At 43.8% G+C, this 20,176-nt stretch overlaps 1 protein-coding gene across 1 annotated transcript in view; it reads left to right on the top strand.

Annotated features, from left to right (window-relative positions):
- The window catches only part of bap1 (BRCA1 associated protein-1 (ubiquitin carboxy-terminal hydrolase)), a 52,189-nt gene extending 34,712 nt beyond the window's left edge, over positions 1–17,477 (top strand). The window contains exons 11-17 of the mRNA XM_055647786.1: positions 515–699; positions 3,839–3,972; positions 5,125–5,573; positions 10,087–10,259; positions 12,312–12,404; positions 13,285–13,357; positions 16,699–17,477. Coding sequence (XP_055503761.1) covers positions 515–699; positions 3,839–3,972; positions 5,125–5,573; positions 10,087–10,259; positions 12,312–12,404; positions 13,285–13,357; positions 16,699–16,832 — 1,241 coding nt within the window. The 3' untranslated portion in view covers positions 16,833–17,477. The remainder of the gene's footprint in view (positions 1–514; positions 700–3,838; positions 3,973–5,124; positions 5,574–10,086; positions 10,260–12,311; positions 12,405–13,284; positions 13,358–16,698) is intronic.
- Positions 17,478–20,176: the final 2,699 nt, after the last annotated feature.

Genomic DNA, 20,176 nt, shown 5'->3' with positions numbered 1-20,176 from the left:
TGCCACTGGATCTTACTTGAACATGGTGCTGCGTCCCTTGTTGCAGTCGAGTGCTGATGCCAAGGTGTTGTTAAGAGTGCTTACTAATAATGCTGACAATCACAATGTTTGTATGCAATGATGCTGTGCACAGTGCTTGTGCCTGCAGTGCCAGTATAGCGCTTGCACTATAGTTCTGCAATGTTTTCAGAAGTTGATGGTGCAGGCTGTGGTTGGGCCCATGGTGCCAGTATAGTACCTGCACGCGCAGTGCCTATCCATTATGCATGTGCCCATGATGGTCATGGTGCAATGGACTCACTGCTTGCAGACAATTTATATGCATGTGGTGCCTGCACAGAAATTACAGGGTTGTCCAGTCCTTATCCTTTTTTCCTTTCATCCAGTCAGGATGCTGACCCACCTCGTGGACTTTAAGTGTCGAAACTATGGAGTTGCTGCAATAAATTTGATGTGATGTTAAGAGATGTTACATAACGAATAGATTGTCAGCTGCTTTTACTTTTATTTAAAGGATCCAGTGAAGCCCCCACACCTCCAACTCAGCCACCTTGTACTTCGAGCCCATCAAGCAAATTAAAGTCTTCAACCAAGTCTGTAATGCCCAGTACAAATGGGCCCACGTCTGCACCCAGTCCTGTTATCCTACGGCTTCCAGCTTTCCTCGATAACCACAATTATGCCAAATCACCAATGCAGGTTAGTGAGCGGATTTAACTATTGAGTAAACCTCAGAGTTCATAAGTTACTTGACTAATTTACAAACTTGCAAAAGTGTTTCAAGAAATGGAATTAGATTTTCTTCATCTTGAGAACTGTCAGAGCTAGTGGATGGAGATTTTGGATTGAGTTCACCCAGAGAACTATAGCTTGGGTTAAATGTAGTTACCTCTGTAGTGCCAATCAGTATTGCATGACCTTAAGTTAAGCAAAGCACTTGTAATACATCAGAGAAAATTTTGATCTTTGTTACGCTTATTATCCCAGTTTTCTCTGTGACAGACTGGGAGTTGTGTGCTATAGGGTTCTGCATAATCAGTTGTACAGGAGCACTAATGCTCTTACTGTAACAAAGTTCACATCACTACTGTGGATTTAGGTCCATTGAAAGTATAGTGTGATCAATGGTATCCAGGCACACTATGACTTTAGTGATACAGCGTGGAAAATGGACCATCGGCCCACCGAGTCCGCACCAACCAGCGATCACTTCCTACACTAGCGCTAGTCCTACACACTAGGGATAATTTACAGAAGCTAATTAACCTACAATCTTGCATATCTTTGGACGAATGGGAGGAAACCGGAGCACCCAGCGAAACCCACGCAGTCACAGGGAGAACGTACAAACTCCATACAGATGCAGCCGTAGTCAAGATTGAATCCATGTATCTGGCGCTGTAGGGCAGCAACACTACCGCTGCGCCACTGTACTGCGAGTTCAGACCTTCTGATGGATGCATGATAGCTGGATAATTACCATTACCCATTGCAGTGGAGGGAGGATTTCTCTTCCCTTGGACAAATTAGGCACTCAAAAGCAATTTCCTTGTTTCTTTGGTAACAGTGCAAGTTGTGATTCCCTCACCCTTTGTTGTAGGTTTGTCTGGTACTTGAGATGATTCTGAATAACCCATCAATATTGTTTGTGTCCTTCCGACTCAAAACGTGACTCAGCGACTGTTTTCTCAACTTGAATTTCTGGGCTATGTTTTATAGCCCCACTTTTGAGACTTAAAGCACCTAATCCACAGTCTTCCGCCACGGCGAGTGAGCACAGCCCCTCCAAAGAAGAAAGAGCAAAATTTAATACCAAATTTAGCAGTAGTAGGCAATTCGGCCTTCCGAGTCTGATCAACCAATCAATATGATCTTGCTTAATCCTGTATCTCACTTTTCCCACTCTCTATATTCCTTGATGCCATTTTTTCTTGAAATCTAACTAACTCCTGCTTAATATATATATATATATATCCTCACTAACGAAACACGCAGCAACTTGGCACTCACAGCCTTCTGCAGTAGAAAATCCTCATTATCTCAGTCTCAAACATCTTGCTCTGTATTCTGTGACCCATGGTTCTAGGTTTTCCCCTCCGAGCCCACCTGGGGGTGCATCAACCCTGCATTCTGCATTTAATCTCTCCATCCCTGTCAGAATTTTGTGCACTTTAATGAGACCCCTTCTCAATCTTCTAAACTCCAGTAAATGCACACCAATTCAACCCAATTTCTTCTCATTTCTCTACCCTGTAACCCAAGGAATCAATCTGCATACCTTTGCTGCACTCCCTATTTGGCAGGTACATCTTATCTTAGATAAGGAGATCCAAACTGTGTACAAATCATGGACATGGGTTCTCCAAGGCCCTGTTTAATTGGTGTGAGAAACCCATTCTCCATTCAAAAAAAATCTTGCAGTGAAGGCCAGTGTAATATTTGCCTTGTCAACTGTTTGCTGCACATGCACGTTTGCTCCCAATGAATGAATGACTCATACATGAGAACACTCGGTACTTTTTGTACAAAAACATTTTCCAATCTCTCACATTTAAATAATACTCTGCCTTTCTGTGTTTGCCACACACGTAAGTTGTCCAAATTGCCTTGAACCTTACTAATCAACTGTCAGAATTTCTATATGACAGCATAGAATTGCTACAAAAGAAATGAATTAGCTGTAGTGTGCTTTAAAAGTAAAGATTCCAAGGTTGTGGAAGACACCACACAAATGTAAGTTTCATTCCTAGAATAATAAATCAAAATGCTAGAGGAACATAACTTGTCAGGCAGCATCAGGCACAGAATGGACAGAAGGGTTTCGGCCCGAAACGTTGCCTATTTCCTTCGCTCCATAGATGCTGCTGCACCCGCTGAGTTTCTCCAGCTTTTTTGTGTACCTTCGATTCTCCAGCATCTGCAGTTCCTTCTTAAACACAGAATGGACAGGTGATGTTTCAGGTTGGAACCCTTCAGTCTGACCGAGGATCCTGATAGAACCATCGTCTGTCCATTCCCTTCTCAAATGCTACCTGATCTGCTTTGTTGTTCAAGATTGCTCAAGATTCCAGTATCTGCCATTTTTTTGTGTCTCCAAATGCTTCCTGATATTGGTCTATAATTATTTTACCTGTGATCTTAAATCTTTAAACAACTTTCTTTATGATATAACAAGATTCTCCACAAAATTAAAATCCCTCATTCCAGGTACCACTCTGGGACCATGTCCACTTTCTTGACATCTTTATGAAGATTTAGCACCTAGAATTGAACACAATATTATTCTTACAAATCTTCTGCATAAATTCCATAATTTTTTTACCCCGTTATATCTTTTGATATTACTGCCCTTACCCCTGCTCCCATTGTATTACTTTGCACTCCTTTTGTTAGATTTTGTCTGCCGATTTCATTAGACTGTGTCCTTCTGAAATCTGATACTCTCTTCCTTATTGTTCAATCTATTCTTATTTTTGTTAGTTTACAAACTTTGAAGTTATTCCCTGTAAATTAAGATCAAGATTACTAATATATGTGTTTCTAATACTGACCCCTGGAGAAACACCACTGCATCATTTCAAAAAGCACCATTATCCCTTTAATCATTAGGGCTTCAGTTTTCCAAACAGATCTATTAAATGATGTTGCCACATTTTAAAATGTATGAGCACGCAAGTCCTACGATCTGTCCGTCAAATAACTCAATAGACTAGTTAAAAGTAGTTTACAAATCTACACCTGTGTTTATTAGCCCATTTACTTTTAACATTAAATAATTTTCTCCCAGATTATCGCCCCTGAAGGTCAGTGAATTGTGGCTGTTGTTGCCTCCCAACAGGAAGAGGAAGATTTTGCATCTGGTGTTGGTCGAAGCCGGATGCCCGGTCCCCCTCACCACCGTTACTCAGACAACGATGACGACTACAATGAGGAAGAGGAAGAGGATTGTCAGAACACAAACACAGCCATCAGGTCAGTCCAGGATATGTATAGTTCTTAGAGATTAAGCTTCCTTCATCTGTTACTAACTAGTAACAGCTTTGTGTTAATATATTCAGAAGAGAAAGTATCGAGCAGGGGACAAATCATTCAGTAAAACCACAATAATTAATATTATTCCTATGGGTTGCATAGTAGCTGATGTGGCAGCAATATTTATGAAAGCGGATGGGGAGCGGTCAGAGAACTGTTAGCCTGACTAGTAGTAGGGAAGTGATAGGATCCATAAAGGATATGATAAAAGTTTTTTTTAATGACTTGAGAAAATTGTGCGTAGATTTATGAAAGGAAAATTATGTTTGACTAATCGACTGGAGTTCTTTGAGTTTATGATTAGTAAAATAGATGAGGAAGCACTAATGAAGGATGGGTAAGAATGTAATTGTTCCAGTCCTGGTGCTTTTGACAATTAAACACTTAATATATATTTGGATATTGTGAAGATTTACGATAAATTTCCACAGAAGAAGTTGTGAACAAGATTAGAGCACATTGAATTAAGGGTAACATATGGATCGATGAAGAATTGGTTGTTAAAGAGAAAGTCGAGTGGGAATAAAAGGATCCCTCTCAAGTTGGCCGGCTGTGGGTTTCTGCTGGAATATGTGCTTGGGCCTCAGCTACTCACAATCTAATTCAATCAAAAGGAGGAATTGAGAATATAAAGGAGGATTTGAAGCAACCTCAAGGCTGGGTGGACGAGAACATGGTCTTTGGAACATAATACAAGTGCGCCCCGTGTTACAGATGACCTGACTTATGCAAAGCTGACTTTATGCAAATTCTCCCATACATTTTTAAAGCATTTTTCAAGATAGAATAATAATAACATGTTTCAAGTTATTCAATAATGACTGGATATAGTATATACTCTTTCCATCCTTAATTCAGCAGCACTCAGGTGAAACCTGGATTTTCCTGCTTATAATGAATCTAGTTAACCTTAAAGGACTTTCTCATGGCTTTATCCTAATATGTATATGCACATGGACATACATATAAATATTTCTCATTTGGTTCCAGTCCAATCAGGTTATTGGCTGAGTTGCATCTATGCATAATATGAAATTGGCTCCATAGTTTTTTTCCCAATAGCCCCATATTTATTTTGCTCTGTGTTTACAGGTATAAAAGGAAGACCCATTTATTACAGGAGCAACGACCCAGCGAACAGCTTTCCCTTCTGCAGCCCAACACTCTTAATGTGCTGACTGAGAAGCTCAAAGAATCTCAGAAGGACTTATCTCTTCCCCTTTCCATAAAAACCATCAGTGGTGGTCCCGCCCATCCCCAGCCTTCCCCAACCCCCAGCAATGAGAGCACGGACACAGCCTCTGAAATTGGGAGTGCTTTCAACTCCCCACTCCGTTCCCCCATTCGTTCAGCCAACCCCACCCGTCCCTCGAGCCCCGTCACCTCTCACTTGTCCAAGGTGCTGTTTGGGGAAGAGGAAAGTCTATCCCGTGTTGACTGTATGCGTTACAACCGAGCGGTACGTGACCTTGGCCCCGTTGTTAGCACAAATCTGTTGCACCTGGGAGATGAAAGAATGCTGCAGACCCTCGGAGTCACAGGTGAGCCATATAGTGAGAGATTGAACAAAGTCTTAAAATAGTCAATTTTCTCACACCTTCGAAACCTCATGCTGTCTATTGCTTTAAAGTCATTATATTCCCTGGTATTGGTTTATTATTTTAATAATATTTTTTGTTATTGGTCTATCATTGTCATATATACTGTCATACTTATAGCTGTAGAGAAAGTGCAGATTAAAAAAAACAAAGGGCTGCTTTGAGGTAGATTGGGGAGGTTGGGAATACATCCTTAATTAATGAAGTCCATTCAAGAGTCTGATGACAGCAGAAAATAATTTGTTCTTGAATCTGGTGGTTTTATAGATATTATGACCTTATTGACATCTCCAGTAAGATCAGCTTTAAATTTCCATCCCTAACTGCCATCCAGGAAGTGGCAAACATCAACCTTCTTGAACTGGTGCGTCTCTTGTAATTGTAATTGTAATTGTAATTGTAAATCTTTATTGTCATTTCCTGAGTATTCGCATACTCAGAGGAAACAAAAAAAACGTTTCTCGACCAGTGTCCATTCAGTTTTCGTTACAAAATAAATAGCAATTAAAGTTAAAATACATGTCATGAACAATTTAACCCTCTAATAACATTCAATAACATTCAACAGCCGTTCCGACTGGCAGCGGGGTGTTTGTGCGCGATACTTGGCAGGGGGGAAAGTTCATTTAACAGTCTTATAGCCTGTGGGAAGAAGCTGAGGAGCATCCTGCTGGTTTTGCAGCTGATGCTCCTGTACCTCTTCCCAGATGGGAGGATGGTGAAAAAGTCATGCGATGGGTGGTAAGGGTCTTTGATGATGGAGATGGCTCTGTTGATGCATCTCTTCTTGTATATGTCCAGCAGGAAGGGGAGTGGAGCACCAATAATCCTGCTTGCGGTCTTCACTATCCTGTCCAGTTGGTGACGTTCGTACGCCTTGCAGCTCCCGAACCAGGAAGTGATGCCGTATGTCAGTGTGCTCTCAACAGTCCCCCTGTAAAAAGTCCGTAGGTGTGTGGTGGGGGGGCCTGCTTTCCGTAGTCTTCGGAGGGGGTGAAGTCGCTGCTGGGCTCTCTTGACCAGAGCTGTGGTGTTGGCCGTGGACGTCAGGTCATCAGACAGGTGTAGTCCTAGGAACTTCATGCTGCTGACCCTTTCCACATCAGCTCCGTCGATGTGCAGAGGTGTATGGTGTTGTTTCCCCGCCCTCCTGAAGTCAACCACCATCTCCTTAGTTTTTCCCACGTTAAGAATGAGGTTGTGGGATTTGCACCAACCTGTGAGCAGCTCCACCTCCATCCTGTACGCCGATTCATCGTTGTCACTGATGAGACCCACTACTGTTGTGTCATCAGCGAACTTGCTGATGAAGTTGTTATTGAGTCTGGCAGTACAGTCGTGTGTCAGCAGACTAAACAGAAGGGGGCTTAGGACACAGCCTTGGGGTGAGCCAGTGCTCACGGCTATCGTTTTTGATGTCCTACTGCCCACCCTGACTGTCTGCTGCCGCTGCGACAGGAAGTTCAGGACCCAGCTACATGTGCCAGCATCAACCCCCAACAGCTCCAACTTCTCCACCAGCTGCTGCGGGATGATTGTGTTGAAAGCGGAGCTGAAGTCTATGAAGAGGATCCTGGCATAGTGATGACTTTACTCCGACTGATATTGCACAGCTCTACAATATTGCAATAATGAAGCAATAGCACGGTGGCGCAGAGTTGCAGTGTTACAGAGCCAGAGACCCAGGTTCGTACTGACAATGGGTGCTGTCTGTGCAGAGTTTGTACATTCTGCCCGTGACCTGCGAGAGTTTTCTATGGTATCTCCGGTTTCCTCCCACACTTCAAAGACGTACAGGTCTGTAGGTTAATTGGCTTGGTATAATTGTAAATTGCCCCTAGTATATTTAGGATAGTGTAAGCGTGCGGGGATCACTGGTCGGCGCGGACTCGGTGGGCCGAAGGGACTGTTACTCTGACCTAAACTAAACTAAACAGCTCAAGTTTCAGAGGAGCTCTTGGTGAATCGCTGCAGCACATTTTGTTGTTGACACTCAGTGTAGCCATGCAAAAGAATTGAATACCTAAGGGTGCAAATCTACTTTGCCTCGAATAGTATCAAACTTTTTGAGTGTTTTTGGAGTTCCATGGTGTCATATTTAGTCAAAACCTGCCAGGACTAATGGTGTGGAAGTGTCCACTGTGTTCCAGGACAATTCAAATCTTTGCTTCGTGACGAGTTACTGGAACTTATCAGGGTCAATACTAAATGTTTAAGAAAGAACTGCAGATGCTGGAAAAATCAAAGGTAGACAAAAATGGTGGAGAAACTCAGCAGGTGAGGCAGCATCTATGGAGCGAAGGAATAGGCAACGTTTTGGGTCGAGACGCCATAGATGCTGCCTCACCCGCTGAGTTTCTCCAGCATTTTTGTCTACCTAATGTCAATACTAAGGTCGGGTATTAATAGAGACCACGTTATGAAGGGAATCAATTAAGTCTTGGCATTTGATTCAAGGATAATAATTGATGCTTCACCATGGGCTCCTTGGACCACATGCTGTAATGAGGTCACATGATACAAGCAAACCCAAATATCAGAAGCAGATTATTAGTGAGTGATTTTTGACAGCACCATTAATGACACCATCACTATTGATGTTGGTGTTTGGGCATTGTAAATAGCAGAAATGAACCCGTCACCTTTATGGGCAGAATAAAAATGGGCTATTTTCTAAACTTTGGCAATTTCTGTTGGTCTTAGAGATCAGATGGAAAAGCAGATGATGGTTTACAAAGAAAGACGCAAAGTGCTGGAATAACTCGTTAGGCAGCATCTCTGGAGAACAGGGAATAGGTGAAGTTTCGGGTTGGGATATTTTCAGACTGATTATGGTAGGGAGTGGAAGAAAGCTGGAAGAGAGAAGGGGCAGGAAAAGCCTGGCAACTAATAGGTGTATACAGATGAGGGGTTGATTTGTGTATGATTGGACAAAATGTGTGAGATAAGGATAGAAGAGTTACAAATTATGAAGCCAGTGGAAGGAGTGTAGGTGGAAGGGGAGGGAGAGGGGAGAAATGGGTTCGTGCCAGGTGGGGGACAGGGGAGTTGGGGGGGCAAAGTATACGGCAAAACGATCGTCGAGTCTATGGTTGGTCTCGCCAAGTCTACGATTTGTCTCGCCAATGTAAAGGAGGCTACACTGGGAACGCCAGATGCAGTAGATGGAGGTGCATATGAACCTCTGTCTAACCTGGAAGGTGGGGGAAGGGCTTCCTTCCCAAACTCCACATGCAAGATACTAACCTCTACTAAAAATCCTCTATTAACAGTCTCCTCCGCCTGGTGGAACATGTTCTTACCCTCACTTTTTTTTAGTAATAAGTCTAACCATGGGAACTCGCATGGGCCCCAGCTGTGTCTGCCTTTTTGTTGGTTACGTGGGACAGCCCTTGTTCCAAACGTACACAGGCACCATCCCCCATCTCTTTCTCTGCTACATCACTTGGACTATCTCTGACACCTCTCTCCCCTTGATCTTTGTCTCCATAACAGGGAACAGACTATCAACTAACGTCTACAAAATGGTCACAGTCTTAGTCCTAAGGTAGGGGAGTCTAAAGCTCGAGGGCATAGATTTAAAGTAAAAGGTAGAATCCGAGGGGAAAATCTTTCACCCAGAGGGTGTTGCGTATATGGAATGAGCGGCCAGAGGAATCCTAGAGACGGGTACAATTACAAAATTTAAATATCCAGACAACTGCATGGATAGGAAACATTTAACTGGATCTGGGTCAAACACAAGTAAATGGAACTAGCTCATGTAGCCAACTTGGTCGTCACAGATAAGTTGGACTGAAGGACCTGTTTTCGTGCTATATATGAGTGGATTATTTGCTTGCCACTCCTGGTTAGAAATATTTGCAACCAGTTGAAACTCGTTTTATTGGTGACTAATTGGGTGCATCAAGACAATACAAACCACTGCTTTGTGCTGGGTTAGCTGATCTCAACAGGGGCAACAACACGGTTGGCTACAAATTGGGCTCTGTTTAGGATGGGTGGAAATCAGCCAGGAGGCCCAGGTATTTCCCACCTGGGAGGATGCTCTTTACAAAGCTTAGAAATGAATTATTCTTATTTCTAGGCAGGCGAGCCATATTACATTGGCAACAAGAGCTTTATACGACAGCGATTAGGATGGGGGAGCAGTCACCCTATTAGAAACAAGCCAATTGCATGTGGCAGGACTTAAAATTAAGAGAAACATGCAGATCTTGGTTTATGTTGTAGAATAACTGTATTATGCATCATGGGCTGAATGTAAGACCCTTGGGCTATCTACACGAATGCCTGGTGCTGCTGCTGAAGCCATGAAGATCAGGGGCACACTCAGTATACAATACTATTTTATTACAGACTCGTTGGACGCCCTTGGACATCTAGTTTAAGTATTTACATAGAGTTTAACTGCTCTCAGTGCAATTTTATTTAATCATAACCTCTTTGGTTGTAGACCAGCAGAAAACAGACTCCATTAAAAGCTCACCATTACCTCACTGTGCGGAAAGGCCTACAGAGGTCAAAATGGAGGATGGAAAAGAGTCCCCAGGATCGTGGGAGAGGAAGGAGAAATTTTCAGGGAATGGAAGTAATGAACAAAATGTCGCAGAAAAATACTCCCCTAAGGTGAGTGAGAGGCTACAGTTGCAAAGGTTTGAAGAATACAATATCTCCTGGTAGTTTGACGCAGGTCATCATTACTTACTTTACCTTTCATTGAACTGGAACTCTTCGCATTGTTTTGTGGCAATCTTAAAGGGGCAGTCATCCAGGTGAATTCATCCTGTGCAATAATAGTGGTTCATATTTGTATATTTGCAGTGTAAATGAGTGTTCACAATCCAATAATGTTGCACTTGCGAGTTGGAAGACATGTTTAATGAAAAGCAAAACTTTCAACAGTTTTATTTATATGCTTTTACTACTGACAACAGGTACAGGTGCACAACCTTTTATCCGAAAGCCTTGGGACCAGACGCTTTTCGTAATTCAGAATTTTTCGGCTTTCGGAATGGAAGATTTTTAGCGTAGATTTTAACGGCTGGCTCAGTGGTAGAGTGCTCGGCTCATATCCGCAAGGTCGCGAGTTTGCGCCTCGATCCCGGCAGTTACTCGATCGCGAGTTTGAGTCTTCAATGTAGTTTTTTCTTGCAGAATAGGAGAGAATAGGGAGGGTTAGGCTGGGATCATTCTCTGCGAGATAATCTTAGTGCGGGAGACAAGTGCAGGAGAGGTGTACTGACTGTGTGGGCAGAACTTTGGAAGTGATTGCCCATCATTCTCAAAAGCCGCTGTGTCTCCCTGTCCCTCCAACTCCAGAGGAATCCGCTGCCCGATGGGCCGCTACGGCGACAAGTGGCAGTTCGCCCACAGCCCGAGCTGCGCCCCCTCATCCGCAACCCGGGTTCCTCTGGAGTTGGAGCGGGGCTGGGCTAGAGTTGTTGCTGGCTGTGAGTCTCTGGGATCTCCGTGCTTGCAGTGGGCCTGGGGGTCGGTGTCCCGATGAGGGGGCGCAGCTCGGGCTGTGGGAAAACTGCCACTTGTCGCCGTAGCGACCCATCGGGGAGCGGCTTCTGGTGGTCCTGACGTCTCTCAGCTCCTGTCCAGGGGGATGGCCGGAGACGTCAGGACCAACAGGAACCCGCTCCCCGATGCGCAGCTACAGCGACAAGTGGCAGTTCGCCCACAGCCCGAGCTGCGCCCCCTCATCCGCAACCCGGGTTCCTCTGGAGTTGGAGCGGGGCTGGGTCAGTGTCCCGTTGGTCCTGACGTCTCCGGCCACCCCCCTGGACTGGAGCTGAGACTGGGAACTGTGCCGCCCTTGCCCCCTCCCTCTGCAACTGCAAACAACTCCACAGTTCCCAGTCTCAGCTCATGTACAGGGGGGTGGCCGGAGACGTCACAGCCCGAGCTGCGCCCCCTCATCCGCAACCTCAAGACCAAGACGCACCTTGCACACCATCAGCTTCGGTCCCTACGGGGAGCGTGTTCCTCTGGAATTGGAACGGGGCTGGGCTGCTGCTGGCTGAGGGTCTCTGGGATCTCCGTGCTTGCAGTGGGCCTGGGGGCCGGTGTCCCGTTGGTCCTGACATCTCCGGTGATTGGCACTGGCTCCGACGTGAAGACAGTGCAAAACCCCCGCGCCGGTGCAATGGGCGGGGAGCTGGAGAGGGGAGGGAAGGGGTCACACACATGGCCGGGAAGCAGAGGGGTGTAGGTGGGGGAAACTTAAGGGAGCGACAATTTGCTGCTGCCTGCCCGCTGAGTTAAAAAGTTCTCATGCAAGACTCACGATACACTGTGTATCGTGAGTCTACCGTGGGAACTTTTTAACTGAGCGGGCAGGCAGCAGCAGATTGTCAATTATTAACCCTCCCGCGCAATATACCCTCACCTTCTCTTTTATGAATGGGGATTTAGTTCCCCTTTCTTCGAGGACCGACCGGAGGTTCCGCTGTCACCTCTGCGGGCCGCCCTCGGTGAACGTTTTCAAGGACCTTTCTTCAAGGACTGAAAAAATGTCGCTATTCGGAGGTTTTCGTTATTTGGAACTTCGGATAAAAGGTTGTGCACCTGTATAATGAATTGTAGGTCAGGGATATATATAGTTGTATTGTTTGAGTTCTTTCTTGTCGAAACATGCCCCTCCCCTTTTACTAATTCTTTCATTGTTTCCAGGAGTTGTTGGCCTTATTGAAGTGTGTGGAGGCTGAGATTTCTAATTGTGAGGTGTGCCTTAAAGAGGAGGTGGAAAAGCGGAAGAAGTACAAGGTAAATGAAAATGAATGATTTCTCTCTCATGCTTTTAGTGAATGAATGCACCTATTTATTGGGCATGGAGACCAGCATTCGTTATCCTTTTCTAATTTCCCTTGAACTGATAAGGGTGTTAGATTTCACCAGAGTGGGATGGAATTTAGTTGTAGGCCAGACCAAGTGACTGATCTCAGATATGCTATACTGAAAAACATTTGTGAACCAGTTAGCTTTTGGCAACAACCGATAGTTCACGTAATGATACTCATAATGCCAGATTTATATTCTGGCTTTATTTATTTACTTAAATTTAAATTCCTCTGCTGCACTTGTTGGAATGAAACGTTTATTTAAATCAGTGGCCAGGGTCTTTGGATGCTAGCCTAATAACTTAAACCACAATACTGGTACCAAGCCCATTGTGCCTGCAAATTCACAGACTCCCCATTGATACAGGCGAGTTAGTCTCCTCTATCCTTGGACCTGTGCTTGTGCACAACAAAATGAGATTGAGTTCCACACCTCAATTGTATTCCATTGAGCCCTGCTGGAAAACATGCCTTTGTAGGGTCAGTAGAGCAGATGGCCAATAGCATATTGGCTGTTTAGTTTGGGTTTACTCCCCACCCATTGAAGTCCAATAGAAAGAATATAACCAGTGGCCTGTTGATTTTTATTAACTTGCATGATTCCAAAAGATAAACTAAGTTCATGATGCTATTGAGAATATTTTTGAAGCGTTCAGCCAGCAACCGAAGTTGCTTTGAGGTATAGAGTGACGATCATTGGATATGATGCTGTTAGGCATCCTGCGTTAATTTTAATTAATTTATTTGTTTTCTCCGTTTTATAAGAGCTATCCTTTATGTGACACGTTTGTGTTATTTTTGATCAGATTGATGATCAGCGAAGGACCCACAATTATGATGAGTTTATCTGTACGTTCATCTCTATGCTATCTCAAGAAGGTAAATGACTTTGCCTTTGGGTCTCCTTTTAATAGGGAAGGATACAGTTCCATCACATCACATTTGGTTGTTTACTGCATGTTAGATTGCTTTAACACCTTCTGAATCTTAATTGATTTGTACGTTGCACTTTTTGCATCCTTCATGGTGATATTTTATAGGGCACAATCCCTTACAGTGGACACCCAGCACCTTCAGAGATTGAGTGATGAGGATCTTCACCTCTGCACACTTTTAGACAATGAAGACCCATGCCACACATCCTGAGTAAAGTAGAATCTTGTCAGCTCCTCATTAACCCTTCACTGGTTAATACCAATTATCTTAAGTCCACGCACTCTAGCTAATGACTCTACTAAATAAAACACATCCATCCTATTTGCCCTATCATAATTTTATACAACTTATTTAAATCTTTCCTTGATTTACCCCTCTCCCAGAGTAAATAAGCCTATCCGGTCTCTCCTCCTAATTACCACTCCAGCTAAACAATGTTCTCATAAATATCTGGCCCCTCTCCAGTGCGGTCGAACTCTTCCTCTGGTGTGCTGGAACTGGCATAACAGTTGTGCATTTCTAGTTTGGTTTCCCTGTGACCAAGGTGATAATCAATGTGCCAGGGAAAACGTCTCATTGGTGTTCACCAGGGAGAAAGATGTGGAGGCTGGAGAGTTAAGGGAGAGGTATGTTGATATTCTGCAGCATATCAGTGTCAGGAAGATAGAAATATTAGAAATACTGGTGTGCAATAGGATGGATAAATCTTCAGCTCCTGATGGTATCTATCCCAGGATTTGAGGGAAGCAAGGGAAGAGAACTGTATCATTGTTAGCCATGGGAGAAGTGCAGAAGACGAGTACAGAAGGATAGTTAATGTTGTCCCCCTTGCTCAAGAGGATCTCATTGAAACTTACTAAATAATGAAAGGCCTAGATACAATAGATGTTGAGAGGATGTTTCCACCAGTGGGAGGGTCTAAGACCATCGGATACAGCCTCAGAATAAAAGAACATACCTTTCGACAGGAGATGAGGAGGAATTTCTTTAGCCAGAGGGTGGTGAATCTAAAATTCATTGCCACAGATTGCTGTGGAGATTGATAAGTTCTTGATTAGTAAGGGTGTTAAAGGTTACGGGGAGAAGGCGGGAGAATAAGGTTGAGAGGAAAGACAGATCAGCCATGATTGAATGGTGGAGCAGACCTGATGGTTTGAATGGCCTAATTCTGTTCCTATGAAAAGGGCCAGTGGTCGGAAGTTGGGGGATGAAAGCTTTGAGGGACAGGCATGCCATTCATTTGGAAATGCAGATAGAATGGTTTTGTGCAGCGAAAAGCATGTCTTACAAATCTGATTGAATTTTTTCAAAGATAAATAAGAAAATTAATGAAAGCAAAGTTAAATGTGACACATAGACTTTAGAAAATACCTTTGACAGATTCCTGCATTGGAAGATGGTCCAAAGGTTAAGGCACAAGGGATCCATTACATGTTGACAAGTTGGATCCAAAGATAACTAGGCAATAGGGGGCATTGAGTAGAGGTGGACAGATGTTTTTTTTAAACTAGAAATCTGTAATGTGCTATATAGCAGGGATCGGTGCTCATACCTTCCTTGATTGTAATATATATTAAGTAGTTGGTCTGATTAGTAAGTTTACAGGTGACATGAAAATTGGTAGTGTCGTAGCGAAGATGGTTATCTAAGGAGACGCATCAGCTGGAAAGTTGGGCAGAGCGGTTGCATTTGGAATTTAATCCTGTCAAGTGTGAGGTTATGCACTTTGGGAGCCAAATTCGGGTAGGCATATGAAGTAAATTACTGATGTACAGAGTAATCTTGGGATGTAAGCCCTTATCTCTCACAGCAGAGGACTCTAAGGAAACAGATATCTGAATGGAAAAGGCAAAGAAATAGGATAATGAAAATGGTATGCTTGCCTTCATAGGTCAAGGCATTGAATATAAGAGTTGGAACATCATGTTACACTGTACAAAACATTAGTTAGGCCCAACTTAGAGAGTGCTGTACAGTTCTGCTGGCACACTGTAACAATAGACAGAGTGCAGAAAAGATTCACTAGAATGTTGCCTGGAATAGAGGGCTGTAGTTATATGGAGAATCGGCCGAGTTTACTCTCACTGGAACATAGGAGGCTGAGGGAGGACTGCAGGGATTTATAAAATTATGATGGGCATAGATAAAATAGTCAGATTTTTTCCCAGTGCAGAGGAACCTAAAATTAGAGGGCACAGCTTTATGGTAAGAGGGGAGGAATTTAAAGGCATCTTTGTCTTTGTCATCCAGTCCAAGTTTCCTCTGCACTTCCCAGGTTTCTGGTCATTTATTATGTATTTCTTTGCTGCCTTTTCCATTCAGATATCTGTTTCCTTAGAGCCCTCTGGAATTAATTGTATTTGCCACATTTCCACCTCCCAGACATGTCACCAGCTTTTTGTGGCCACTGTGCCCCAACCAGAATATTAACGTTAGAAATCCATTGCCCGGGCTAAAAAAAGTAATCAGAGTGAAAATTTACAGGAGAAACCCTTCATCAAGGAATTCAGTGATTACACTGAGCCCCTATTTATGAATATAATTGGCAGTGAGTTTGGATGGAAGGAAACCACATGAATCCTAAAAGCAGGTGATGAAGTCACTTCCATCTGCAGTGCTGCACTGAAAGGCTGTAGTCAGATCCAAGATTATGGAGTGTGTAAGTACAGATAGGACAACATGCTACCTTCCAGCCCAAGTAACAGCGCCCTTACCCTACAGACTTCATGTCAGCATTGTTCAACATTAAGTTGTTTTTGTTGCAGCCTGGCAGTGGTCAGGTAGAGTAAATGATTCTAGAGTGGGTGTGGCTCCTTAGTTTGATCTGGAAAGAAAACTTCATAAATAATAGGAGCAGAATTGGCCCATTTGGCCCTTCAGGTCAACTCTGCCATTCAATCTTGGCTGATCTATCTTTCCCCCTCAATCCCATTCTCTTGCTTTCCCCCCATAACCTCTGACACCCTTACTAATCAAGAATCTCTCAACCCTCATCTTCATCTCATTCCTAAAGGTACATCCTTTTATTCTGAGGCTATGGCCTCTGTTCCAAGACTCTCCCACTATTGGAGACATCCTCTCCACATCCACTCTATCCAGGTCTTTCACTATTCAGTAAGTTTCAATGAAGTCCTCGCTCATCCTTCTAAACTCCAGCGGGTATAGGTCCGGTGCCGTCAAAAGCTCTTATGTGCTTAACTGGGTTAAACTTGTTGCTGTAGACGGTGAATTTCCCACTACTGCATTCCCAAGTAGCTCACCGCTGCTGTCTGATCCCCTGTTAGGAATGCTCGCCAGCCTCGTGGAACAGAACATCTCTGTCCGGAGGAGACAGGGCGTGAGCATTGGACGCCTGCACAAACAGCGCAAGCCTGACCGGAGGAAACGTTCTCGGCCGTACAAAGCGAAGCGGCAGTGAAAGGGAATGCCCGGCGCCTGTGTCTTCGGTGTCAGAGTCGCTACGAGACGGGCAGGCAGATCTCGTTGCTGAGGAGTGCGGGATTCAACCTGTGAAGCTGCTCACTCACGTCACGGGCTCTCGACAGGAACACAAGATGATTACACTAACTTCTGGTTTGGATGATTAAGCCATGACTAGTGCAGTGAAACTGAAGATGGGATCAGTTAATAGTGGGTCCAGCGAAATTAATCAACGGCTTTGTAATAATGGACCAACCACAGCCAGGGTCTGTATGCTCTTCTCAGCCCTCTGCAAAGCTTCCGTACAAGTCTGTAGCAATTACATGGGAATTCCAACCTCGGTCTGGTTCGCAGTTGTGTGAATACTGCCCGAAGTAGCTCCGTTTGTGATGATCCTCCACCCTGCACCATCCAAATTCAAGCTTACTCTAAACTCTGTGGTGTCTGTGGCTGTGCTTTTCATTACTGAAGACTAGTAACAGGACAACTGTGACACACCAGCCACTGACCGAGTGCTGGAAGGGACTAGGCTGCTCGACCTGTGACAATAAATGAGGACTGGAATAATGCCCTGTTTATTCAGAGGATTGCAATTCCAATTTTGAATTTAATACCAGTTTGAATTAAAGAGCACTTTTTTAAAGTTGGTGTCAGTGATGAATTGAAACATATTTGGATTAAAAAGTGCTTTATTTCTGTGCTTAATAAGCCAAGGTTATTTGATCTAATTGTGGATTCTGATTCGGCTCCCATATGGTGACCACTGTTAACCAGAAGCTCCCCTACTCATAGGATTTGCACTAATCCTTCTATATCCAAACCTAACAACATTCCACTTAATGCTGAAAGGCAAAAAGAAAGTTACTGAATATTCATGACCGACATAAGATTGACAATATTCAACCTTTTGAAGAGTTTATCCTCTCCAAAAACCTTTTAGTCTGGATTTTTACATAGCAAGACAGTGCTCTGCTACCCACAATAGATCCACGGTACTGAAGTAGCCATGATTCCCTACCACAACCATTCCCTACACTTCCCATGGATCTTTCCAATTACCTTTTGAAAGGTCTACTTGGATCTGCTTTGCCTCTCTTCCATACTCCCGTGTTCACCTAATTCACATTTAACAGCAAGATGGGTCTTTAATTCCCAATATCATTCATCTCCCCCTTCTGCTTGTAGATTCGGGTAAAGCTGCCCTTTTTCATGGAGTCTGACGTGCTTCCAGCTAGAAGCATAGCATTGCACATTTACAATAGGACCGGGAACACCCAGTCCCACAGAGCCGAGTACAATTCAATGCTGCTATGTAAATGTTGATCTTTTGGGGGGTGCTCCTGATTACGGACTAGAGAGCAAATGTACTTGTCCCTCAGGAAGGGTGACTGTAACCATCAACCACTGCCATTGAAAAGAGCACAGGCCAGACCACGTGTCCCCTTTGGTTCGGCTGTTTAATTGAAATGAGTAGGATGATGGAAAAGTTGATCCAAAATTGAGCAAACCATCGACAACCATCTGGAAACAACCAAATGAGAAGAGCTGGGATGTTGGTCTCACAGGTCGCCACCGCAATGTTTAGGTGACTCTCTTTCGTGCAATGGGACCTGTCGGGATAAAATTTGGGAACTGATTACTTTGGAATTAATGAGGAATCATTGCAAGTTCAAACTACGTAGTGCTGCTATAATGCGTGTTTCCACAATACAAATTGATATAATGTGATCAATGATTTAGGGAACTGTATTATGGGGGCTCAATTAATTATAACACAATTAATTAACTCAATTAATTATAACACTAGATGACCCATCAGCAAAATCATCTCTGACCACACCCATGACATTCTCCTTAATGAACAAAGCAACACCCCCTCCTCTTTTACCCCCACCTGTATCTCTCCTGAAACATCTGTAGCCTGGAATATTAAGTTGTCAGTCTAGTCCTTCTCATAACCAGGTTTCTGTAATAGACAATAGGTGCAGGAGTAGGCCATTCGGCCCTTTGAGCCAGCACCGCCATTCAATGTGATCGTGACTGATCATCCACAATCAGTACCCCGTTCCTGCCTTCTCCCCATATCCTTTGACTCCGCTATCGTTAAGAGCTCTATCTAACTCTCTCTTGAAAGCATCCAGAGAATCGGCCTCAACCGCCCTCTGAAGCAGAGAATTCCAGACTTACAACTCTCTGTGTGAAAAAGTATTTCCTCATCTCCATTCTAATTGGCTTACCCCTTATTCTTAAACTGTGGCCCCTGGTTCTGGACTCCCCCAATATTGGGAACAGAATCATAAATCCATGTTGACTCCAGCGTCTTCCCCATCACCAATGTCAGACTAACTGGTTAAATAATTCCGTTTTCTCTCTCCCGCCTTTCTTAAAAAGTGGGATAACATTAGCTACCTTCCAATTCACAGGAACTGATCCTGAATCTATAGAACATTGGAACATTATCACCAATGCATCCACGATTTCTAGAGCCACTTCCTTAAGTAACCTGGGATGCAGACCATCAGGCCCTGGGGATTTATCGGCCTTCAGTCCCATCAGTCTGCCCAACAATCTGCCCAACAGTCTGAAGAAAGGGTTTTGGCCCGAAACGCCACCTATTTCCTTCGGTCCATAGATGCTGCTACACCCGCTGAGTTTCTCCAGCATATTTGTGTACCTGCCCAACACCATTTACTGCCTAATGTGAATTTCCTTCAATTCCTCCATCACCCTAGATCCTCTGGCCACTAGTACATTAGGGAGATTGTTTGTGTCCTCCTTAGTGACGACGGATCCAAAGTACCTGTTCAACTCATCTGCCATTTCCTTGTTCCCCATAATAAATTCGCCCTTTTCAGTCTTCAAGGGTCTAATTTTGGTCTTAACTAATCTTTTCCTCTTTACATATCTAAAGAAGCTTTTACTATCTTCCTTTATATTCTTGGCTAGCTTACCTTCGTAGCTCATCTTTTTTCCCCGTATTGCCTTTTTAGTTATCTTCTGTTGCTCTTTAAAAGTTACCCAATCCTCTAGCTTCCCGCTCATCTTTGCTATGTTATACTTCTCTTTTATTTTTATATTGTCCCTGACTTCCCTTGTCAGCCACGGTTGCCCCTTACTCCCCGTGGAATCTTTCTTCCTCTTTGGAATAAACCGATTCTGCACCTTTTGTATTATTCCCAGAAATACCTGCCATTGTAGTTCGACTGTCATCCCTGCTAGGGTATCTTTCCAGTCAACTTTGGCTAGCTCCTCGCTCATGGCTTCATATTCCCCTTTGTTCAACTGTAATAATGACACCTCCGATTTACCCTTCTCCCTTTCAAATTTTAGATTAAAACATCA

This window comes from Leucoraja erinacea, chromosome 16 (genome assembly GCF_028641065.1).
Source record: "Leucoraja erinacea ecotype New England chromosome 16, Leri_hhj_1, whole genome shotgun sequence".
NCBI classification, from domain to species: Eukaryota; Metazoa; Chordata; class Chondrichthyes; order Rajiformes; family Rajidae; genus Leucoraja; species Leucoraja erinaceus.
Note: the sequence above shows the minus strand (reverse complement) of the source record. Positions and strands in the feature narration are given on the sequence as shown.